Here is a 20,291-nt window from a genome sequence, read left to right as displayed (position 1 = left end):
TTGTGTGTCTCTCTTCTTTAATCCCTGTCTAAAGGGATTGCATTACATGGTCCTCTGTCTGCTGGTTTTGTGTTAATTGGTCTGTGTTTGAGAAATATGCATAGTTTGTTGTGATTGACTTAGAGATTGATCCCCATTATTTCTGCTTCAAGTCTTGGCTATGTAGTTGAACGCATCCCCTGGTAGCCGTGCTAGAGGTGTGGTGTGTGTTTTATTTGCTAATCAAACAGATGCAATAGTTTATTTATGCGACTGAAGTGTTGTTCGTTTGATTGAGTAGCTTGTTGTCTTCCTCGGCTTTGACGGCTCTTAAGGTAGCAGCTGTTTATGCATTTAATTACATTAATAATCAAATTCCTCTGTTTATATTTTAAAAGTTTCCTCTGTTTTTATATATATTGCATTAATTGGATGATTGCTATTGTCCAACTGGACATAAAAAAAATTGAGGGAGAGATCCACAGATTCATTTGCAGACAAAAGGCAAAAGAAAGAGTCATTATGCACTAAGGCTTTCTGTTTCTCAATTATTTCAAAAAGGTCAAACGGAGCTTAATTTTTGTTTCTCTATGTTGAGGTCTATTCATTATCTTATGTTGGTTAAGTAGTTATTATTTTTCCATTTAATAACACTAGTTATCATTGCTCAACATCATACAGTACGGATTTCGAGTCTACGTGAGAAATGTGTGTGAATAGTATGACTAGATAAGAAACTTAAGAATGTCAAAGAAGAAGGGGAAAAGAATTACCATAAAAAATGTCCATAGAAAATGCTCTGCTCATTATAACCTGGATGGATGGAGACTAATGCAGGAACTTTGTCAAAGTCCTAAGCTATCATAACTTCTTCTGAGAAACCCTTTGCCACTGAAAACCAAGCTTTTTGCTTATATTTTGTGACTAACCTTGAGATTATGGACTCATCCAAACCAAACCCAATAAATATAGGAAAATTTGTTCCAGCTGCTTCAACAAATTCGGTAATAATAGCAGAATCTGACTCAAGAAGAGCAACATCAGTTGCAACAAACTTTTTCAGGAACTGAACAAGCAAATCTGCTTTTCTTGGGCCTCGTATATTCCACAGGAGTACCTTGCATAAAGAGTTTTAATGTTGGAAACCCACTGCATCATAGAGCAACTATATATCAATTAATTCAACAACAGGAGCACTTTTAAAAATACTAGAATATCTGAAATTAGCATGCTTAGTCCAGTCACAAACACTAAGTGTTGCCTCAAACTCAAAACGTATCCAGTCAAAGTGAAGGGAAAGAAACAAAATTGCATAACTATTGGATAAGAAAGGGCTTATTTTAAGTAGGAAAAGCAGATAGAAGTTAAAGAAGCATACTCAATTTCAAATTTTGATGTCAGCCGAGTGAATTTGTCAGGGCATTTATTTTTGCTATGACAATGGGCTTCTCCAGTCCAGTCCAGCAAGTATAGGTGCAGCAATATCCAACTGCACACCACAGTTAAGGTTTTACATTACTATTTTTGAAGTTCAGAAAAGGTTGAATAAAAACAAACCTCAACGCAGATAAAATTAAAATAACACAGTGCTCAATTCATTCTATTGGTACATCAAGGATGAAAACAAGATGATAAAAAGGCAAACTAGAAAACTTAAAATACTAACAAAATTTCATAACGTCTCGTTGCCCCACAAACAAGTCTAGCTGGAGTGAAAAACAACAACTCAAGTCCATCGACGAGAACTGCGAAAATGTCGAAGGCAACAGCTAGCAGAGCTTGATTTCTTCGGAGTAGAGAAGGAGATCTCACCTAGATCTCACCTCTTTCCTTCCTTCTGCAAATCTCAGTTTCAAAAGCTTCTTCAACCACAAGGCTCTTTTCGAGGTCTGTATCTCATTCAAGGAACAACAACCGAAATCGATCTCTTTCCGTTTTCGCATCTGTAAGGACCTATTTCTTCTTGTATGATTTCCTCTGCCTCATTTTTTTTCATTTCTGTTGTTGAAGGTGTCCAATGCGGCGTTTCAAAGATAGATCCAAATATTCTAAAGAATTTGATGGCATCCGGAACTGCGTCTTCCGAAGGAAAACAAACGTGGTCGACTCCATCTGGAAATCAAAGCTTTATTCCAACTTTACCTCTCTCTTTTTTCACTTTTACCATCTATGTGTACTTTGTTAATACAAGCAAGAATGATCAATGATGTTAAAGTTCGATGCATCATGACTAAGGCATTGGAGTAAACTAATGTACTAGAAAATTTCTATAGAAATCATGATTTACAAATTAAATTGTAAATAGAAGCATTTCATGACCCACTAAGCTAAAACATTTCACAGCTTCTTTTAAGCAAAGCAATGTAGTAATAACATGTTGGACTCTGTGGATACCAGCATCTAGATTTATGGAAGGTAAAGATAATGGTGCTCTAAATTATACTTATCTGTAGGACCAGTGTTGGGCTGTCAGTTTCAAGCATAGACTTGTTCTGGAATCTAGTGCTAGGGACAAGTATCTCTGATTTTTAATTTTAAAGAAAAATAAAGGACGAATTATTAGGATTTAATGACGATCATTGAGGCATGGAAGTGGAACATACATCCTCATTGGGATTTGGGAACTCAATCTTCCTGTCAATCCTTCCTGGCCTAAGGAGTGCTTGGTCCAGAATATCAATCCGATTTGTGGCCATTAAAACCTGCGGGAGAGAAAAGATAAGTCATGACAGGGCGATCCCATGAACTTTGATCCTCAACAAAATGGAGTTGATATACTCAGCAATTTTCAAATGTTAAGAAACAATAAGTACTTTAATCTTGTTCAAAGCCTCAAATCCATGAAGCTGATTGAGAAGTTCCAGCATTGTCCATTGAACTTCGCTATCACCATTCCCAGTCCCAGATTCCATTTGAGCAGATCCAATGCTGTCGATTTCATCCATAAAAATGATCGATGGAGCGTGCTCCCTGTGAGAGCAAAACACAGAGGAAACATTAAATGAGAAATAAACTAAAATGATTATATTGAGCTTATGCATAAATTAATATCAACATTGGCAACTCTAAACAAAGAATACAGTTCTAAATCTCAGTTTCAAGGCCAGTTTCAGATAGCTGGAAATTGAGATTGGGGAATCTCATTTTGATGTTTCAACACTAGGTGTCATTTCAACCAAAACTGCGAAATCAGTTCAGAGACTGATTAACTAGCCAAAAGAGAGCTTCTCTTGGTGAAAAGTTACAGCTGCATGTAATGGAAGTGTTGAATCATTAAAATATTTTGGACAAAAATCACCAGTCGACCTAAAAGATGGTTAAATCAGGAAGACTTCTACAAAGCCCAATTGTCAAAGGCTGCTGGTTATGATCCAACACCCAGAACCTGTATGCTCTCTTGGATTTTGACTTCCTGATAGTCGTGGCAAACAATAATGCCTTCTATAAATTCAAAATTAGTGCCTTCACATGATCTAGTCCCCTGGTAGCGAATACAAAAGCATCAATGGGAGGCACTAAAGCACATAGTAACACAAGAAGGGAAGTAAAACAGCAAATTACCTCCATGCAGGTTCCAATTAGCACCCAATGAAAAAGGGTAAAATTTGCAAGGCATTTAACAACTATTCCTGTGTAAAATGAAGATGCCTAGAGTAAGTATTTCAAAATGTAAAGGAAAAGCATTAAATTTAAGATGGAAAGTAAAGCACAACAAAAACGATGAATAGGTTTGATTTGTTTTGATCTCACACATGACACATCACAGTTGATGGTTTGATTGTTTCATTGAGTTTCCATCTATAATCCACAAAATATGCAGTTTGCAAAAAGAAAGAGGGGAAATAAAAGCATGTGGTATGATAACAACATAACCGTAGCAATACAATAGTTGCTTTCGTTTGTCATCATCATTTTTTATACCATCAATGTTTAAACGAAAGAGTATTGATAAGCAACTGATCCATGGCATAGCATGGTGGTAGGAAGAAACTGGACCTTGGAGGGGCAAGATGATGGAAGCTTTATGGCATTTCCACACTCCAGTTCAGGATGAACATCGAACCTAAACAAAGTCAATCCAAAGACCAGTCATGTCTTATGATCCAATACGCATCCCCTCCAATCAAATTAGATAAGACATAACCTCTTCAGTTTGTGGAAATACACTTTAGTTTGAAAATTATTTTGTTTGAATGAACACTCAGACTTGTTTCAAGTGGGAAACTATTTTGCACCTTCAGAATGTACTGTGCAAGGTAGATCCTCACTCCATACCAATAACGAGGATATACCATCCAGGTCCATAAGAAAATGTAACAATTTACAAACTTCAAAAGCAAAGACAGCAAATCAGTAAAATAATAAGCCCTTACCCATGCTCTGGGAACCATGACAAGTTGAAGAGTCATCAAGTTGAAAAGTGACTCTGTTGCTAGAGAATATTTAGAAACTCAGCATAAAACAAAAATTTCATGAAAATCTGACAGATAAACGGGTAAACAAATAGCCAAGCTATTGTTTGACGAGTAAGTCTTCTATGCTTGAAAACATACCAACGTTCAAAATTGGCAACATTAAAGCGGAAATGAAAGTCGAACTGCCTATTGATAAGAAATAAAATGATGAATGTTAACAGGACTACAAACAAAAGACATTAAAGGGGAAAATGAAAATCGAACTGTCTACTGATGAGAAATAAAACGATGAATGTAGAACAGGATCATAAACAAAAACGACTAAGACGGGAAATAAATAAAAGATGAATCACCTGAACTTGCATCTTCGACGCATGTATTTCCGATCTCCTTCTATCATTTTTACCGAACCCGACCTGATCACTGTCCCTTTGAGAGTGAGAAGAACTCCCCGGTGCTTCACTCTCACCCGCCCAATGCTCGAAAAGGTTTCTGCATACAACCAAACAACCACAAATCAAACAAACAACAAACATATGAAGCAATTAACTAATAAATCACGACACCGTTGCGGAACGAGAAATGCAACTATGATAAAAAGAGAAAGGGCTTTATATTGACGACATAACCGCTACAGACGACCTAATTCCCTAGAGTAGCCCGTCTGAGTGCTCTGTTTCAAGCTAAATTGATGAACTGATAAGACTCGTGAAGTCGTTAATTGTTTGTCCTACCGATGGAAGACGATTGTAAAGAAGATTTCTGCTTTGTGATCGAGTTAGAAGTTGGCACCACGATTTGGGTTTTATCAGCACACCATTTAGTTAATTATTTGTATTAATTGTCATTTATTAACTTAATTCATGTAATGTGAAAATTTATTTGACAAATTATATTTTTGGATATTCTTTTTTTATGACTTAAAGGTTTAGTAGTTTTAGAAGGTAAGGATGTTTTGGGAAGTGAAATGTAGCCATCCTCCTTCAGTTCGTGCTTTTATAATAGTATATATAATATAATAATAATAATAATATGACAGTATGATAGTATGATAGGAAATGGAAATATTATATATATATATGTCATAGGCAAGAGTTGAACACACGATCTCTTCACTAAGAGTTATTAATCTTAACAATCAAGTAACCTGCGCGTTGGCCGAGTGTATTTTTCAAGTCATTCACAAGGTTCTGATTAGCCGATTCGACAACGAGATGACCGATGCTCCACGAAATAGCATGCAAGAGAGCCTCTCTGACAACAATGATTCACAGGGCTGGAAGTAGATACTGGAACAGTAATGGATTTGTCATGGGCCCGAACAACAAATCTCAGGCCCGCTAATCCATTTTAGAGACTAGTATTAGTATTAGCTTTAAAGAAAGGGAACGGTGGGCTCACTTCAAAGGGATAAGCTGGGCTATTGGTACTGCTGAAACTGATACTTATCCCATGAACAGAGGCGTGCATCAGACAAGGAAAATAATGCATAATGAGTTTGCAAGTCATCAAACAAAATGGCAAACCTTCAACCAAAAACGCATGTACAGGTGGGGTATAGGCTCCACCTGTTGTTATGAGCCTCATCTCTGGTGTGATGGATCCCTATCTTCTTTGAAATTTGTAACATTAGCTCCTCTAGGCATTATCTTCTTATGTTTGAGAATTGATATTAAAAAGAGCCTAAGTTAGAGTGTAAGTCAATTATTTAGTTTTTCTTCTTCTCTTTTTTTTTTTTTGAGGGGAGAACTATTGTATGTACCATTAGAGAGAGTCAATCTTTGATATATTCACTGATAGGTATTGGTCATTGCCAACTAAACCAACATTTTAGTGAGACCTAATTATTTAATCATTTGTTTTTACCCAAAAAAAAACTATTTAATTGTTTATCATCAAAGTAAAAGCTTGATTCCACACCAATTTAGCGTGAGCAAGGACATGCATTCATAATGAGTCAAAGAGACACAAAATTATAGTTTACTAGCTTAGGTACTTACGTAAAACAACCCATCATCCTCAAGCATCCCCTATATTTTACTTTTTGACTTTCAATCCATATTTGTGTTGAAAGAAACAAAAAAAACAAGAAGAATAAGGAAGGTAGGATGGTGAAAGTTCAAAACAACAAGAATAAGGCATTAGAGGAAACCAACATCCTCCAAAACCTTATTTGATATGTAATCTATTATCATCTATCTTTAAATTACATTTTATAGATCATATTTTATTGATGAGATATAGATTCCTTCAATTGTTAAGAGGATGAAACCCAAAATTTTGAGATATAGATTCCTTCAATAATTAAGAGGATGAAACCAAAATTTCTACCCTATGGTAAATAAATTTATTACTCCAAATTTGATCAAAAGTTGTAATATATATTACCAAAATGCAATCAAATGGACTAACCATAAACCATGCATGTATAATTATGTGACAAAAAGTAGTATTGTGAAGCATTATACTTCACCAAGGATGGTGCCAACCAAGAAAATCCTCAAGGAAAAAGGTAGAAGAACTAAATAAATAATATTGTTTTTTTTTCCCACCACCTCCATTGACATATATATATCTTACAACTCTACTCATCCTGCATTGAAAGGTTGCTTGGTGTTGGAATTGGTGTGATTAGAATAATAATTCAATTATTTTATTTTATTTTATTTATAAAATTGAATCTTTTTTTTTTTTTTTTGCAAAAGCAATGTATGGACATGGACAATTTCTTATGAAGTTAGAAAAGGAAGGCCCATCGTTGATGTTTTCATCTACACCGGAGCTCTTAGGGGCTTTGTTCCCATTTTGCTGACCAAACAAAGATGGTCACTCTGTAACTGCAATGGATGGAAAAATTCTTGAATTCTGAAAAACTTGACTGCTCTCTGTAATTGTTTTTGTTGTCCAGAAGACAAGTTTAAATTTCTCTCACCCATGAACACCAATAAATTTTATTGAGAGTTTTGAATTTTCAAGCCTTAATTTGATTCCTTTGGTTCAAGTCGAACACCACGTCAGTGGCAGCACTTAAGCAAAATCCAACAACTAGCCTTCAATTGTTTCTACTTTATTGTTGAAAATTGGTTTATAGTTTAAGAGAAAAGCTTATCCAACACCCCTTACCCACTTTAAACAAAATTGTTGCTTACCCAAAAAAGAAAAAAAAAGAGAAAAGCTTAGCTACATGTCTAGGAACTTTTGGTCATTTTGTTGCGCAACACATTCAACTATATATATCAAGATTATGAATCATGTTGTAGGTTGAATACCTTATTTATCTCCAATTGATGATTTACTTATATAATTTGATTATAGTTTACAAAGTACTGTTTTAAATGAAAATCCACCAAATCTCAACCTAAGCATGAGTTGGTTTCCTCCGTCTTGCAGGAGAACTTCAAAGTCCCAACCAAAGCTGAAAGCACAAAGTGGTAAGATAGGGTTAAATTTTTTTAGTGAGTTATCCATCTCTAGCTGATATGGCGTAGTGAGTTCTTGTTGTAACTTGTAAGAATATAGCTACTTTGTTTTGGCCAAAAAAAAAGAGGAAGATATCTAGTTAAGAGGAGTCATAGCGGTTGAAACAGACGTTTTAATAAGTTTGCTGAAGGTATGTTGATGTGGTCAGCTGCATGGAATGACTTCAAGAGGTTTTGGACTCAAATCGTTTGATGGTCGAATTCTTCTATTTGCTCAAAGACCCTACAAAGAGAAAATATGTTATCTTCAAAATATAACAAATACTTTTACCCAAATAACGAATACTTTTCCAGAAAATAAAGAGAAATTACAAGAAATACAAAAAGTTCAGGTTATGATCGTTTTCCATAGTAAATCATAGATAATTATCCTAAAAATAATTCAAACATTTATGATCAATGGATCATCTTGGACACAATCCTGATTTTGTGGTTTTGTTAAGTAATATCAAATTCATTAACAGGGTGGAGTCAGGATTAACATTAGGGGGCTAAATAATGACAGTCTGGATCATCTCCCCATTAGGGGAGTACATTAATATTTTTTCACCACATATTATATAAGCCCATGTGGGACCCACTAAAGATCCCAACTTTGAATTATTTTAGGGTAATTTTCATCTGGACCCCTTGAGGTTTGGTCCATGTCATTTTTAGTTAAAAAAAATGGACACTTTGCATCTGCTTTCCCTAAGATATTCAATAAGATCAATTAAGGACAATTTATGATTTTTATGACCAAAATACCTTTACATCTATTCTATCGTAAGATTTGCATATTTTCTTCACAATTAAATCCAACGGTGAAAATCAAAAGAGTGGAGTGTTTACTAAATCCGCCCCTCCTGTACTGACACCCTCCCATTACTTCCTATTGGCCTTTAGATTTTAGACACGTGATCATTCCAATCGGATGAACATAAATCCATCTGAAAAAAGTACACATTTCTAAGTCCCCAATTTTTGTCAATGCAAGGTTGGTAGAGTGGTAAAATCCATACTTCTTAGTGGAGGGGTCATCGGTTCTACTCTTGTGGACGACAAAGCACACCCCCTAATGATGTAATCAAGGTGCACGCAAGCTGGCCCGGATGAACCCCATATACCAAAAAAAAAAGAAGTCCCCAATTCTCTTTCATCTCCTTCATCGTCTCCATCTTTTGGTCTGGCGTCAAACCATTTTACTAAAGATGTCATGTTGTGTAGGGTTGGTAGAGTGGTAAGATCCATACTTCTCGGTGAAGAGGTCAGCTCCCCTGAAGATGTAATCAAGATGAAAGAAAGTTGTAATATAACGGAACAACATTAATTATATTAATGATTTACTTTAATTGTATCAACATTGAAAAAAAAAATTTGATTGGGCTAGGTTTCACTTTGGAGACTTACGGTTTCAATTCTTTTAATTCAGTTGCAAGAATGGCTCTATTTGACACTCCCACCTTCCAGGCATAGGATGTATGATTTCAAATGTGTAGTTTTGGTTCGTTCGTGATGTGGAGCTATTTCCCCGTCTCCTTGGATAACTGATCTAAATAATTGAAGAATATAAGATTATTGAATAAAATTTAAGAAAATATTATGTTATCTAACCAACTAACATAATATGGTTGGTTGCCAAAAAAAACATAATAAACGGTTATTAAAAAAAATATATGAGTATAGTATCACTTGTAATCCAAGCATAAAGGGAGATTTTTTTCCCCCATTTTGCAACCATGTAAGTATAAAAAAAATGTAGATGTCATTTATGAAGGTTACAATCCAGGCCAGAATTCAGATCATTCACAATATTTGATCGTAGTTGAACACCCCATCCATATGTTATGAAAGGTCTAGTCTGAATTGTAGCCTTTGTGGATGATTACATCATTTTATTGTGAATGAAGACATTGCATTATTATGAGTGAAAGACATGCAAAATCATCATGGTTACATTATCGGTGTGATATTTTTTAGTATGCCCCATTACCCCTTATGATATTTATTTATATAACTTAGTACCCTTTAATTTATTATAGTATGTCCTTTCATTTCTTTTTTTTCTTCCATTCTTATCATATAAATACATGTTGGAATACCAGTTAAAATTATAATAATCAAAAATTTTATTTTTTCTGGTTTGGGAAACATGATGATCAAAGTTCAATTCAAGGAGACTAAGGCATTGGAGGAAACTGAAAAACTACAAAAATTTATGAGGTATGCTAATAGTTAAAACATGATTTCTATCTTATCTATAATAAATCTTTCTATTTTCACAAGTAATGAGATTAGTCCTAGTTGATTTGAAAGAACAATAGAAGAAAATAATCAAATTCGTGATTTCTTATTGGAGAGAAGTAGACTTCTTTCTTAAATGTATGGTAAAGAGTGCTTAAAAAAGCCAATCGGATTCCATTTCTTTTTTGAATCCTTCTGTTTCTTCTCTCGATGCTCTTCCATGCAAGGGCTAGCTAACAGCCAAGCTGTTTGCTTGAGTTCAAATGAAAATTTTGGTGGTTAAAGGTTTGCTGCCCATGATTTAATGACTGGGGAGGGACAATGGGTGAGAGAAGAGAAGTGCTTGAAGTGATCAATAATTGTGTCTAATTTTTCTTTTTTTTTTTTCTATTGTAGATCCCATTACTATTGTGCTGGAAACAATGAAAAAAACTTTGTATATATACCCAACAAGATCATCCGTCCAGACTGAATTGCAGTTAAAGAGAAATAAAATGACGACAAGGTTGTGCAGAATTAGAAAATAAGGAAGTTGGAAGTTAAATTCTATCCTTTAAATTTTTACTTGAGTCATAAACCGATATTAAGATCATGGCTCCATCGGTTTAAATGGAATCAACTTCTCAAACCTTACAAATCTTTTTGGTCAACGTTAATAATATATCATGTATTATCTTAATGACCATTGTTATTTATTTAAATATATATATATATATATATATATATATATATATATATATATATATATATATATATATATATATATATATATATATATATATATATATATATATATAAAAAATATTTTTTTTTTTTTTTTTTTTTTTTTTTTTTTTTTTTTTACTCCCTTGTTTTTTTGTTGGGGGCCCGCGCCGGGAAAGGAGGAGGGTTGGTGCGTCAGGTCGGCAGCCGGCACCGGAAAAAATCTAGCCAAACCTTTTTTCATGGATTCGACCTTATATGATAAAAGCTATGCTAGGGCGTTCCCCGACAAAAGAAGCGACGCGCTACACTATGGCCCGGGGTGTAGTGATAAGTGGGCAAGGGTTAGCTAGGGCGTCCCCCGTAAGCGACGCGTCGCATCGGCGCCCGGATGCGGTGATAAGTAGGCAAGGGTTCCCGCGCCGTGGACGAAAGGGGTAAAGAAGCTAGTCCATAAGCATAGGATTAGATTGGCATCTTGGAACATAGGATCTCTAACTGGTAAGAGCTTAGAATTGATAGATGTTATGAGGAGAAGAAGGATTAATGTAGCTTGCATTCAAGAGACTAGATGGAGGGGTAAAAAAGCCAAAGAGTTGGATGACTTTAAACTTTGGTATACTGGGGATAAAACAAATAAAAATGGAGTGGGTATAATAGTGGATAAAGATTTAAAAAATGATGTGGTGGATGTTAAAAGAGTGGGTGATAGGATTATTGCTATCAAGCTTGTAATGGAGAAAGAGTTCAGAAATATAATTTGTGCATATGCACCTCAAGTAGGACTAGATGAAAGTCTAAAGCTAGAATTTTGGGAAAATATGGGTGGATTACTGCAAGAAATTCGTCAAGGAGAAAAGATTATCATAGGAGGTGATTTAAATGGACATATTGGAAAAGATCAAAGAGGATATGAGAGTGTTCATGGAGGTTATGGTTTTGGAGAAAGGAATGACGAGGGGATTTCAATTTTGGATTTTGCTACGGCTTTTGATCTATCTATTATAAATACTTACTTCAAAAAGAGAGATGAGCATTTAATTACTTTCAAAAGTGGACAGCATAGAAGCCAAATAGATTTCTTCCTAACTAGAAGGACTGATAGATTGTTGTGCAAGGATTGCAAGGTGATACCGGGGAAAGCTTAATCGCACAACATAGACTTGTGGTCTTGGATATGTGCTTAGTCCCAAGAACACATAAAAGGTCTAAGGTAAACTATCCCAGAATAAGATGGTGGAATTTGAAAGGAGAGTACTCTAAATCCTTCGTTAATGAAGTAGTCAAACAAGGAAAATGGGATTTTAAAGGGGATACCAATGCAATGTGGAATGAGATGGCTATGTGTATTAAGAAGGTGGCTAAGGATGTTCTAGGTGAATCAAAAGGAAAGATCCATTCTTATAGAGAGACGTGGTGGTGGGATAGTGAGGTTCAAGCTGCCATTAGGAATAAAAAGGCTAGTTTTAAGACATGGCAAAGAACTAAGGATGTTGAGGATCTTCAAAGGTATAGGTTAGATAGAAATGAAGCTAAGAAAATTGCGGGAAAAGCAAGGGAAAGAAAGTATGAAGAGTTATACAATAAGTTGGGCACAAAGGAAGGGGAAAAATCTATTTATAAGATAGCTAAGATGAGGGATAGGAAGAGTAGAGATCTTGACCATGTTAGATGTATTAAAAATGGAGATGGTAAAGTATTAGTTTGTGAGGAGGATATTAAGAAAAGATGGGAAACCTATTTCTCTAGTTTACTAAATGAGCATTCTTCAAGCACTTATGTTTCGGACGATTACACTTTTCACCAAGGCACTGGTGTCCGAACTTATATACGTAGAATTTCGATGTCCGAGGTAAAAGAAGCTTTAAGGAGGATGAAACTCGGCAAGACACAAGGTCCTGATGAAATCCCAATTGAAGTATGGAAGAGCTTAGGAACCCATGGACTAGTTTGGTTGACTAAGTTGTTTAATAAGATTATGAGCACAGGGAAAATGCCAGATGATTGGAGGAGAAGTGTTGTGGTTCCAATTTACAAAAATAAAGGAGATATTCAAAGTTGTAATAACTATAGAGGCATTAAATTGATGAGCCATACGATGAAATTATGGGAGAGAATAATTGAAACCCGGTTGAGACACTTAACTACAGTTACGGAGAACCAATTTGGGTTTATGCCGGGAAGATCTACAACGGAGGCTATTTACTTAATTAGGAGACCTATGGAAAGGTATAGAAAATGTAGGAAAGACCTTCATATGGTATTTATTGACCTAGAAAAAGCTTATGATAGAGTCCCTAGAGCGTTAATTTGGCAAGTACTAGAGAAAAGAAGTGTTGCAAGTAAATATGTAGATATAGTTAAGGATATGTATGATGGTTCGGTGACTAGTGTTAGAACAGTGGGGGGGACAAAGTAAGGAATTCCCGATAACAGTTGGGCTACATCAAGGGTCAACTTTAAGCCCATATCTATTTGCACCTGGTAATGGATGAATTAACCAAAGACATTCAAGATGAGGTCCCCCGGTGTATGCTTTTTGGGATGATATTGTGTTGATTGATGAGACCCAAGTGGGGATTAATACCAAATTAGAATCATGGAGAGTAGCTTTGGAATCAAAAGGCTTTAAACTTAGTAGATCGAAGACAGAATATCTAGTTTGTAACTTTAGTCATGATCGGGCAGATGATGAAGTGGTGATACTTGACGATAAAGAGATTCCTCGTAGTGATTGTTTTAGGTACCTAGGTTCAATCATAAGTAAAAGAGGTGATTTAGAAGATGAGGTTTCCCAAAGAATTAAAATAGGGTGGATGAAGTGGAGAGGTGCATCCGGGGTCTTATGTGATCGGCGTATTCCATTAAAGCTTAAAGGAAAATTTTATAGGACCGTTGTCCGACCAACTATGATGTACGGTGCAGAGTGTTGGGCTGTTAAAAAGAATCATATAGATAAACTCAGTGTAGCAGAAATGAGAATGCTAAGATGGATGAGTGGCAAAACTAGGATGGATAAGATAAGAAACGATCATATTAGAGTTGGTCCGGGGAGTTGCTCCCATAAGTGATAAGCTTAGAGAAAGTCGTTTGAGGTGGCACGGCCACGTTCAACGGAGACCTATAAATGCTCCTGTTCGGAGAAGTGATATAATCCATATTGAAGGAACTAGAAGAGCTAGGGGTAGACCTAAGATAACCTTAGGAGAAGTGGTGAGAAAGGATATGTATAGCTTAGGCCTTGTATCTAGCATGGCCTTGAACAGAACTGATTGGAGGGCAAGAATCCATGTAGCCGACCCCATTTAGTTGGGAAAAGGCTTATTGTTGGTGGTTTTTTTTTTTTTTTTTTTTTTTTTTTTTTTTTTTTATTTTTTATTTTTTTTTTTAATATAAAATAAAAAAATAAAATTATTTTATTTTTTTTTTTTTTTAAAAACTCCTCACCCTCATTTTTTTATTTAAAAAAAAAAGAGGGAAGAATAAATAGAGATTGAGGGGTTTTTTTTTTTTTTAAAAAATTTTTTTTTTTTTTTTTTTTTTTTTTTTAAAAATTTTTTTAATATTTAAGGGGTCAAACAATGATATTTTACATCTAAGAAAAGAAAAAACTAGAAAAATTAAGAGAATTTACCTAAAAATTAGAAAATGTTAGGGATTAATATAATTTGTATTTAAATCCGGGCCCGGCCCCTTAGTGGGTCTCCCCTGATCGTTAAGTATATTCAAATTCAAATGTGAAGTGACCAAAATGCCTCTCAAATTATTTAATATAGTATGCTAATATATGATTGTAAAAAAAGATAATTGCTCATTAAACGTTAATTATAAAAAAAATATATATATTATAAATAATTTGAGGGACATTTTGGTATTTTCATGTTTGAAGTTTAAATATGCTTAACAGCTACTAAAGAGTTAATCTGTCTGATTATGATCCACACGGCTAAAAAACACTCTTTTCAATGTGGTACGGTTTATTTTGCCTTAATATCAAGTTTGCTACAAAAATCTACTCCCGCGAACGCTTGTTTCAAATTCTCCCTCCCACGAAGGTGTATTTTATCCGCAAAGGATTCCATCGATCTGATCTCAAGAACTGGTAAATGCTCCTTCAGGACGTTCCGTTTCCTCCAATAGTTCGAAGTTCAGTCAATTGTGTTGTAATATTAGTCCCACATCGACTGATGTGGGAATATGTGGAGAGGAAGAGGCTATAAAAGAATGCCTCTTCCTTCTTCTTTAATTATCCCAAATATCTTCTCTCTTGGGTATTTCTTTATTTATAGTGGAGTTTTCTCTCTTGCCCATATATTATTGTGTCTTTCTTTTCTCTTAGTTGTTATTATTGTGTTCTTCTTTTCTCTTATTTGCTGATTGTTCTATTCGGTGGGTTCTTCATAACCCGAAGCGGTTTTGTGAGCTTGCCTGTCTATCTTCCCTGCCTTTTCGTCTACTTTCTTCTTCAAGAATTGTAGTAGCGACATCATCAAATACCAATCTCCCACTTGGAGATTAGATTGAGAACCAATCAATCTCCACACCAGTCTCTATCTTGCCACCACCATGCTGTCTATGTCTCTATCAAGCCATACAAGGATCTGCACCAAATGAACTTGTCAGTATTGATTGCTTTTGTCAATGCATCTGCTAAGTTCTCTTTCGTGTGGATTTTTTGCATATCCACCCTTCCGTCTTCCACCACTTCACGAACAAAATGATATTGTACTTCTATGTGTTTTGTCCTGGAATGAAAAGCTGGATTCCTTGCAATGTGCAAGGCACTCTGACTGTCACAATACAAGACAATCTTCTCATGTTTGTGCCCAAGTTCTTCCATGAATCTTCTTATCCAGATTGCTTCTTTACAAGCTTGTGTAGCTGCCATATACTCACGCGTTGTAGACAGTGCTACAACTAGCTGCCTGTAGTTTAGATACCCACTCACACAGCTCCTTCTGCAATTGTAAACACATAGCCGTAGTGGATTTCCTTTTATCAAGATCCCCGCAAAATCGGAATCAACATATCCTCTGACAAGAAATTCAGATCCTCCATAACATAGAGCAGCATCCAAGGTTCCTTTAATGTATCTTAGGATCCTCTTCACTATAATCCAATGCTCTTGTCCTAGATTCGCCATATGCCGACTAATCACTCCCACTGCATGTGCAATGTCCGGTCTTGTACATATCATAGCGAACATTAGACTTCCCACTACTGATGCATACGGTACTCGAGACATCTCCATCCTCTCTGCTTCATTGCTAGGACACATACTTGAGGATAACTTGAAATTAACAGGAAGAGGAGTAGAAATTGGCTTAGTGCGATATTGAAGCGCCGCAAGACTTTCCTTAAGTAACTCTTCCGAGATAGCCAAATCTTCCTGTTATTTCTGTCTCGGTTGAATTTGCATCCCTAGAATCTTGTTTGCGGGTCCTAGATCCTTCATTTCAAATTCCCTAGCCAACTGAGCCTTTAATTCTACGATCCGATCTTTGTTGGGGCCTGACACCAACATATCATCGACATACAACAATAAAATGATGAAATCATCATTACCAAACCTCTTGTAATACGCACAAGGGTCCATGAAGCAAGTCTGTTGTATCCAAGGCTCAATATGAAGGAATCAAATCTCTTATACCAATATCTTGGCGCCTGTTTTAAGCCGTATAGAGATTTGTTCAACTCAGCAAACCAAGTTCCCCTTTTCTCGGTTCTTCAAAACCTTCTGTTGGAGCATATAGATTTCTTCTTCAAGATCTCCATGAAGAAATGCAGTTTTTACATCTAACTGCTCAAGATGTAGATCAAACGTAGCACAAAGTGCCGTAACTATCCGGGACATTGGTAAGTCGAACCACTCGGAGAAAAGATTTCCGTGAAATCGACACCTTCTTTCGGGAGCATATCCTTTGATCACCATTCTTGCACGATACCGCTCTACTTGATCATCAACTGTTTGAGTTTGATCTTGTAAACCCATTTGTTACCAATGGGCTTCCTTCCGTGCGCGTAAAGGTAGCAAGCTCCCACGTCTTATTCTTATGAAGAGCTTCTAGTTCTTCCTGCATAGCTGCCATCCAAAGTGACGCTTCTAAGCTATCAATCGCTTCTCTGAATGTTGATGGCTCACCATCTTTTGTTAGAAGACAGTATGCAATGTTGCTCTCCATAATATAATCGGATCTCCGGTTGGTGTATGTCTTTCACGAGGTGACCGTCGAACTTCTCTGACGGTTGTAGACTCAACTGGTACTTGTTCCTCATTTTCGATTCTGCTCCCGGAAAGAATTTTCCGGATTGGACTTCTCTTCCTCCTGAACTATTGTACTCTCCGGAATTTCTATTGAAATGCTACTCACATCTTCCTTTTGCGGCTTCTCTTCCGCAAAAATGACATCTCTCGCTAATGACGACCTTGTGGGTAGTGGGATCCCACAAACGATACCCCTTGACTCCATCAAGCATTTCCCAAGAATCTACATTTTCTGGATTTTGGATCCAACTTCGAAATTTCTTGGGGATGATACATCACGTACATAGGACTCCCAAATGTGTGCGGGCGTGAATAATCAAGCGGCTTGCCAGTCCACATCTCCATCGGTGTCTTCAAATCAATCGATCTTGTTGGTGATCGATTAATCACATAGTGCAAGGTGTTTGACTTTGGCCCAAAAGGACTTAGCCATACTTGCAGTTCTCAACATGACTCTAGTTCTTTCGAGTAGAGTTCTATTCAACCGCTCCGCTACTCCATTCTGGTTGAGGAGTGTAAGCCACCGTGAGTTGTCTCTTGATGCCTTCTTGATTACAAAACTCAAAGAAGTCATCCCCCGTATATTCACCGCCATTGTCCGTCCCGAGGCACTTGATTTTCTTCTCGGTTCTCGTTCAACTTGCGCTTTGAATGTTTTGAAAACTGAAAACACATCCGACCTCTTCTTGATAGGAAACACCCAACATCTTCCGGAATAATCATCAATGAAAGATACATAGTACCTTGCTCCTCCCGGAGATGTAACCGGTGCTTGCCATACATCGAGTGAATTAATTCCAGAACACTTTTACTCCTGGAATCGGATGCATTGAACTTCAATCTATGCTTTCTTGCTTGTAACACGGTGCTCACAAAAGGGTAATGAAACCTTTGTGAGACCCGGAGTAATTTCTGCTGGAGAACCTTCAACCCTTGCTCGACATGTGGGCCAATTTTTGATGCCACACTTTTGTCATCTCTTCTGCGAACCGGCGGTTGATGCAACGGATGCTTCCGCCTCCAGGACATGTTTCTCCCATTACTTCGTACAAGTTTGGCAGCCCCCTTTCAGCTTTTCATTACAACTAGCGCTCCTTTGGCGATCCTCATCATTCCATTTTGGATGCGTGTCTTGCACCCAATTTCATCTAATTGTCCCAAAGACAATAGATTCTTCTTTAAGCCCTTCACATGCCGCACATTTTGAATAGTGCGTACCATACCATCGTACATCTTCAACTTGATGGTGCCAACTCCAACAATCTCCAATGCATGATCATTTTCCATGTACACGGACCGTGCAGAGATAGGTTCATAAGTTTGAAATCAATCTCTGCGAGAGGTCATGTGCCATGTTGCTCCCGAATCCAAGATCCAAGCATCACTATGTTCCAATCTATCCTTGGCCTTCCATTGCTGGATTCTGTAAAGAATATCTCCTTCACGCAATGCACCCTTGAGATGTCTCTCTGCCTTATCTACACCCTTTTTGAATCGACACTCTTTTTTGAAGTGTCCCCTTTTGCCACAATTGTAGCACTTGAAATTCTTCTTACCCCTGGATTTTGACCTCCCTTGATTGTGACTCCCACTGGAATCACGTTCCGTTGACCTTCCTCGAGTCATAGACAAAGCTTCAGCTTGTTGTGAGCTTGCCTGTCTATCTTCCCTGCCTTTTCGTCTACTTTCTTCTTCAAGAATTGTAGCAGCGGCATCATCAAATACCAAATAATCAGAGAGGATATTACTGGTTAAATTGATAATGATTGGGTCATATGAATCTGGAAGACTTTGGAGTAGAATTTCAGCACGTTCCTGTGGTGAAACATTATGTCCCAACGTTGAAAGTTGAGAACATAACGAAATCAGAGTATGTAAGTGCTCTGTATCTGATGTAGATTCTGACATCCGTAAGGTATACAACTTTCTCTTCAAAAAGATTTTGTTGTGAAGTGATTTGGCTTCATACAATTTGATGAGATGATCCCAAACCTCCTTAGCAGTTTTCTTCTCTTCTACGCCCGCTAAAATATCATCTGATAATGCTAGATGCAAATCAGAAAGAGCGATCGCATCTATTCGCGTTCCACTTTTCGTTGTCTGTGAACTCCGCTGCCGCAACATTGATGGCTTCCAGTGATTATCTTTTATCAATAATGCCTTCATCTTCAATTTCCATAATGAGAATTTCGTCGCCGTCAAACTTGCCGATATCAATTTTTGCTGCCATTGCTTCTATCACGAACTTGTTGGCTGCGAATAACTCCCACTATTTCACGTAAAACTTGTCTTCTCGGAGTTATCTCCAACCGGGTATATGGTTGAACCAAAATGCACCAGGAAAATTTCCGGAAAGACCGGAGGGACACAAGCGGTCCGCTTAAAAACCGAGACTCCTTAGACAAAATTTTCCTAGACATGCACTTAATCACCCAATACACCTTTCTAGGATACCCAAAAGAAACCACGTGAAATTGCGACTTCAAGAGACCTCCGTAGGATAAAAAACAATATCTTACTTATTTTTCCCGATGTGAAGGATCCACCTAAGTGGCAATCACAAAGCATACTATAAGTAGATACTCCCTAAACCAAACAATCAAACCCCCCAAGGAATTTTCCTTTTCTCGATGTGGAAGCTCGGCTATGCCCGCAACCACCACAGATTACTTAGAAAAACCTCGCTGCGATACCACCGTTGTCGGGTTATGAAAAACCCACCGAATAGAACAATCTTTAAATTATTAATTGATTTAGAGAAAAGAAAGACACAATAATATTGGGCAAATGAAAACTCACTATAAATAAAGAAATATCCAAGAGAAATTTTGGGTCCATATATTTGTTGCAAAGAAAGGCATATCTTTTGATCCGTGTTTCTATATGTTATAGTATTTATAAAGAGTTTGTAGTTATAATTTTACAAAACAATCCACACTAATATCGGTACCAATAGATGATCTGTGGATACATTTGTAGGTTAGGAAATCTATAGCTTTCATTAAGGATGAAATACCTACAAATATTCCACACCTACAGCATTGAGGTATGTTAATATCGTGAAGCCTAAGTTCAAGGAAAAATCAGTGTAAGTCGCTTCTCCAATGTGTATACCAAATTGAGTGCGAAAACGTCCTCAGCTAAAAGATATATGCCACAGTTTTGGCCTACAATATGCGTAGTTATGAAGTTAGCCGCGCAATATCCACAGTTAACATTTTTCGCAAG

At 36.7% G+C, this 20,291-nt stretch overlaps 1 protein-coding gene across 3 annotated transcripts; it reads right to left on the bottom strand.

Annotated features, from left to right (window-relative positions):
• Positions 1–1,383: 1,383 nt before the first annotated feature.
• On the bottom strand, positions 1,384–4,106 carry LOC149006823 (26S proteasome regulatory subunit 8 homolog B-like). 3 transcript variants are annotated; one of them, XM_089167587.1, is made up of 5 exons: positions 3,976–4,106; positions 3,541–3,608; positions 2,793–2,949; positions 2,583–2,681; positions 1,384–1,468 (listed from the first exon to the last, which is right to left on the bottom strand). In XM_089167587.1, exons 3-5 carry the CDS (start codon positions 2,922–2,924, stop codon positions 1,412–1,414), a joined length of 288 nt encoding a protein of 95 aa, XP_089023713.1. In that variant the 5' UTR covers positions 2,925–2,949; positions 3,541–3,608; positions 3,976–4,106; the 3' UTR covers positions 1,384–1,411. The 3 variants fall into 3 exon arrangements, with proteins under 3 accessions (XP_089023713.1, XP_089023715.1, XP_089023712.1); XM_089167589.1 differs by lacking the exon at positions 3,976–4,106 and having other exon boundaries at positions 3,541–3,799; XM_089167586.1 differs by lacking the exons at positions 3,541–3,608; positions 3,976–4,106 and having other exon boundaries at positions 2,793–3,133.
• Between the last annotated feature and the right edge of the window lie 16,185 nt (positions 4,107–20,291).

Source organism: Hakea prostrata, chromosome 8 (assembly GCF_041222555.1).
Source record: "Hakea prostrata isolate BN-2017 chromosome 8, UWA_Hpros_2, whole genome shotgun sequence".
Taxonomy (NCBI): Eukaryota; Viridiplantae; Streptophyta; class Magnoliopsida; order Proteales; family Proteaceae; genus Hakea; species Hakea prostrata.
The sequence above is the reverse complement of the archived record's forward strand: the minus strand, read 5'-3'. Positions and strand labels throughout refer to the sequence as shown.

What these genes read in the sequence shown, in the direction of transcription:
- LOC149006823 (XM_089167586.1), bottom strand. Translation starts at nt 3,020, where the DNA reads ATGCATAAGCTCAATATAATCATTTTAGTTTATTTCTCATTTAATGTT. An exon ending in AGGCTTTGAACAAGATTAAA is followed by an intron (nt 2,682 to 2,792) that starts GTACTTATTGTT and finishes TCTCTCCCGCAG; the next exon opens with GTTTTAATGGCCACAAATCG. An exon ending in TCCCAAATCCCAATGAGGAT is followed by an intron (nt 1,469 to 2,582) that starts GTATGTTCCACT and finishes TGTGGTGTGCAG; the next exon opens with TTGGATATTGCTGCACCTAT.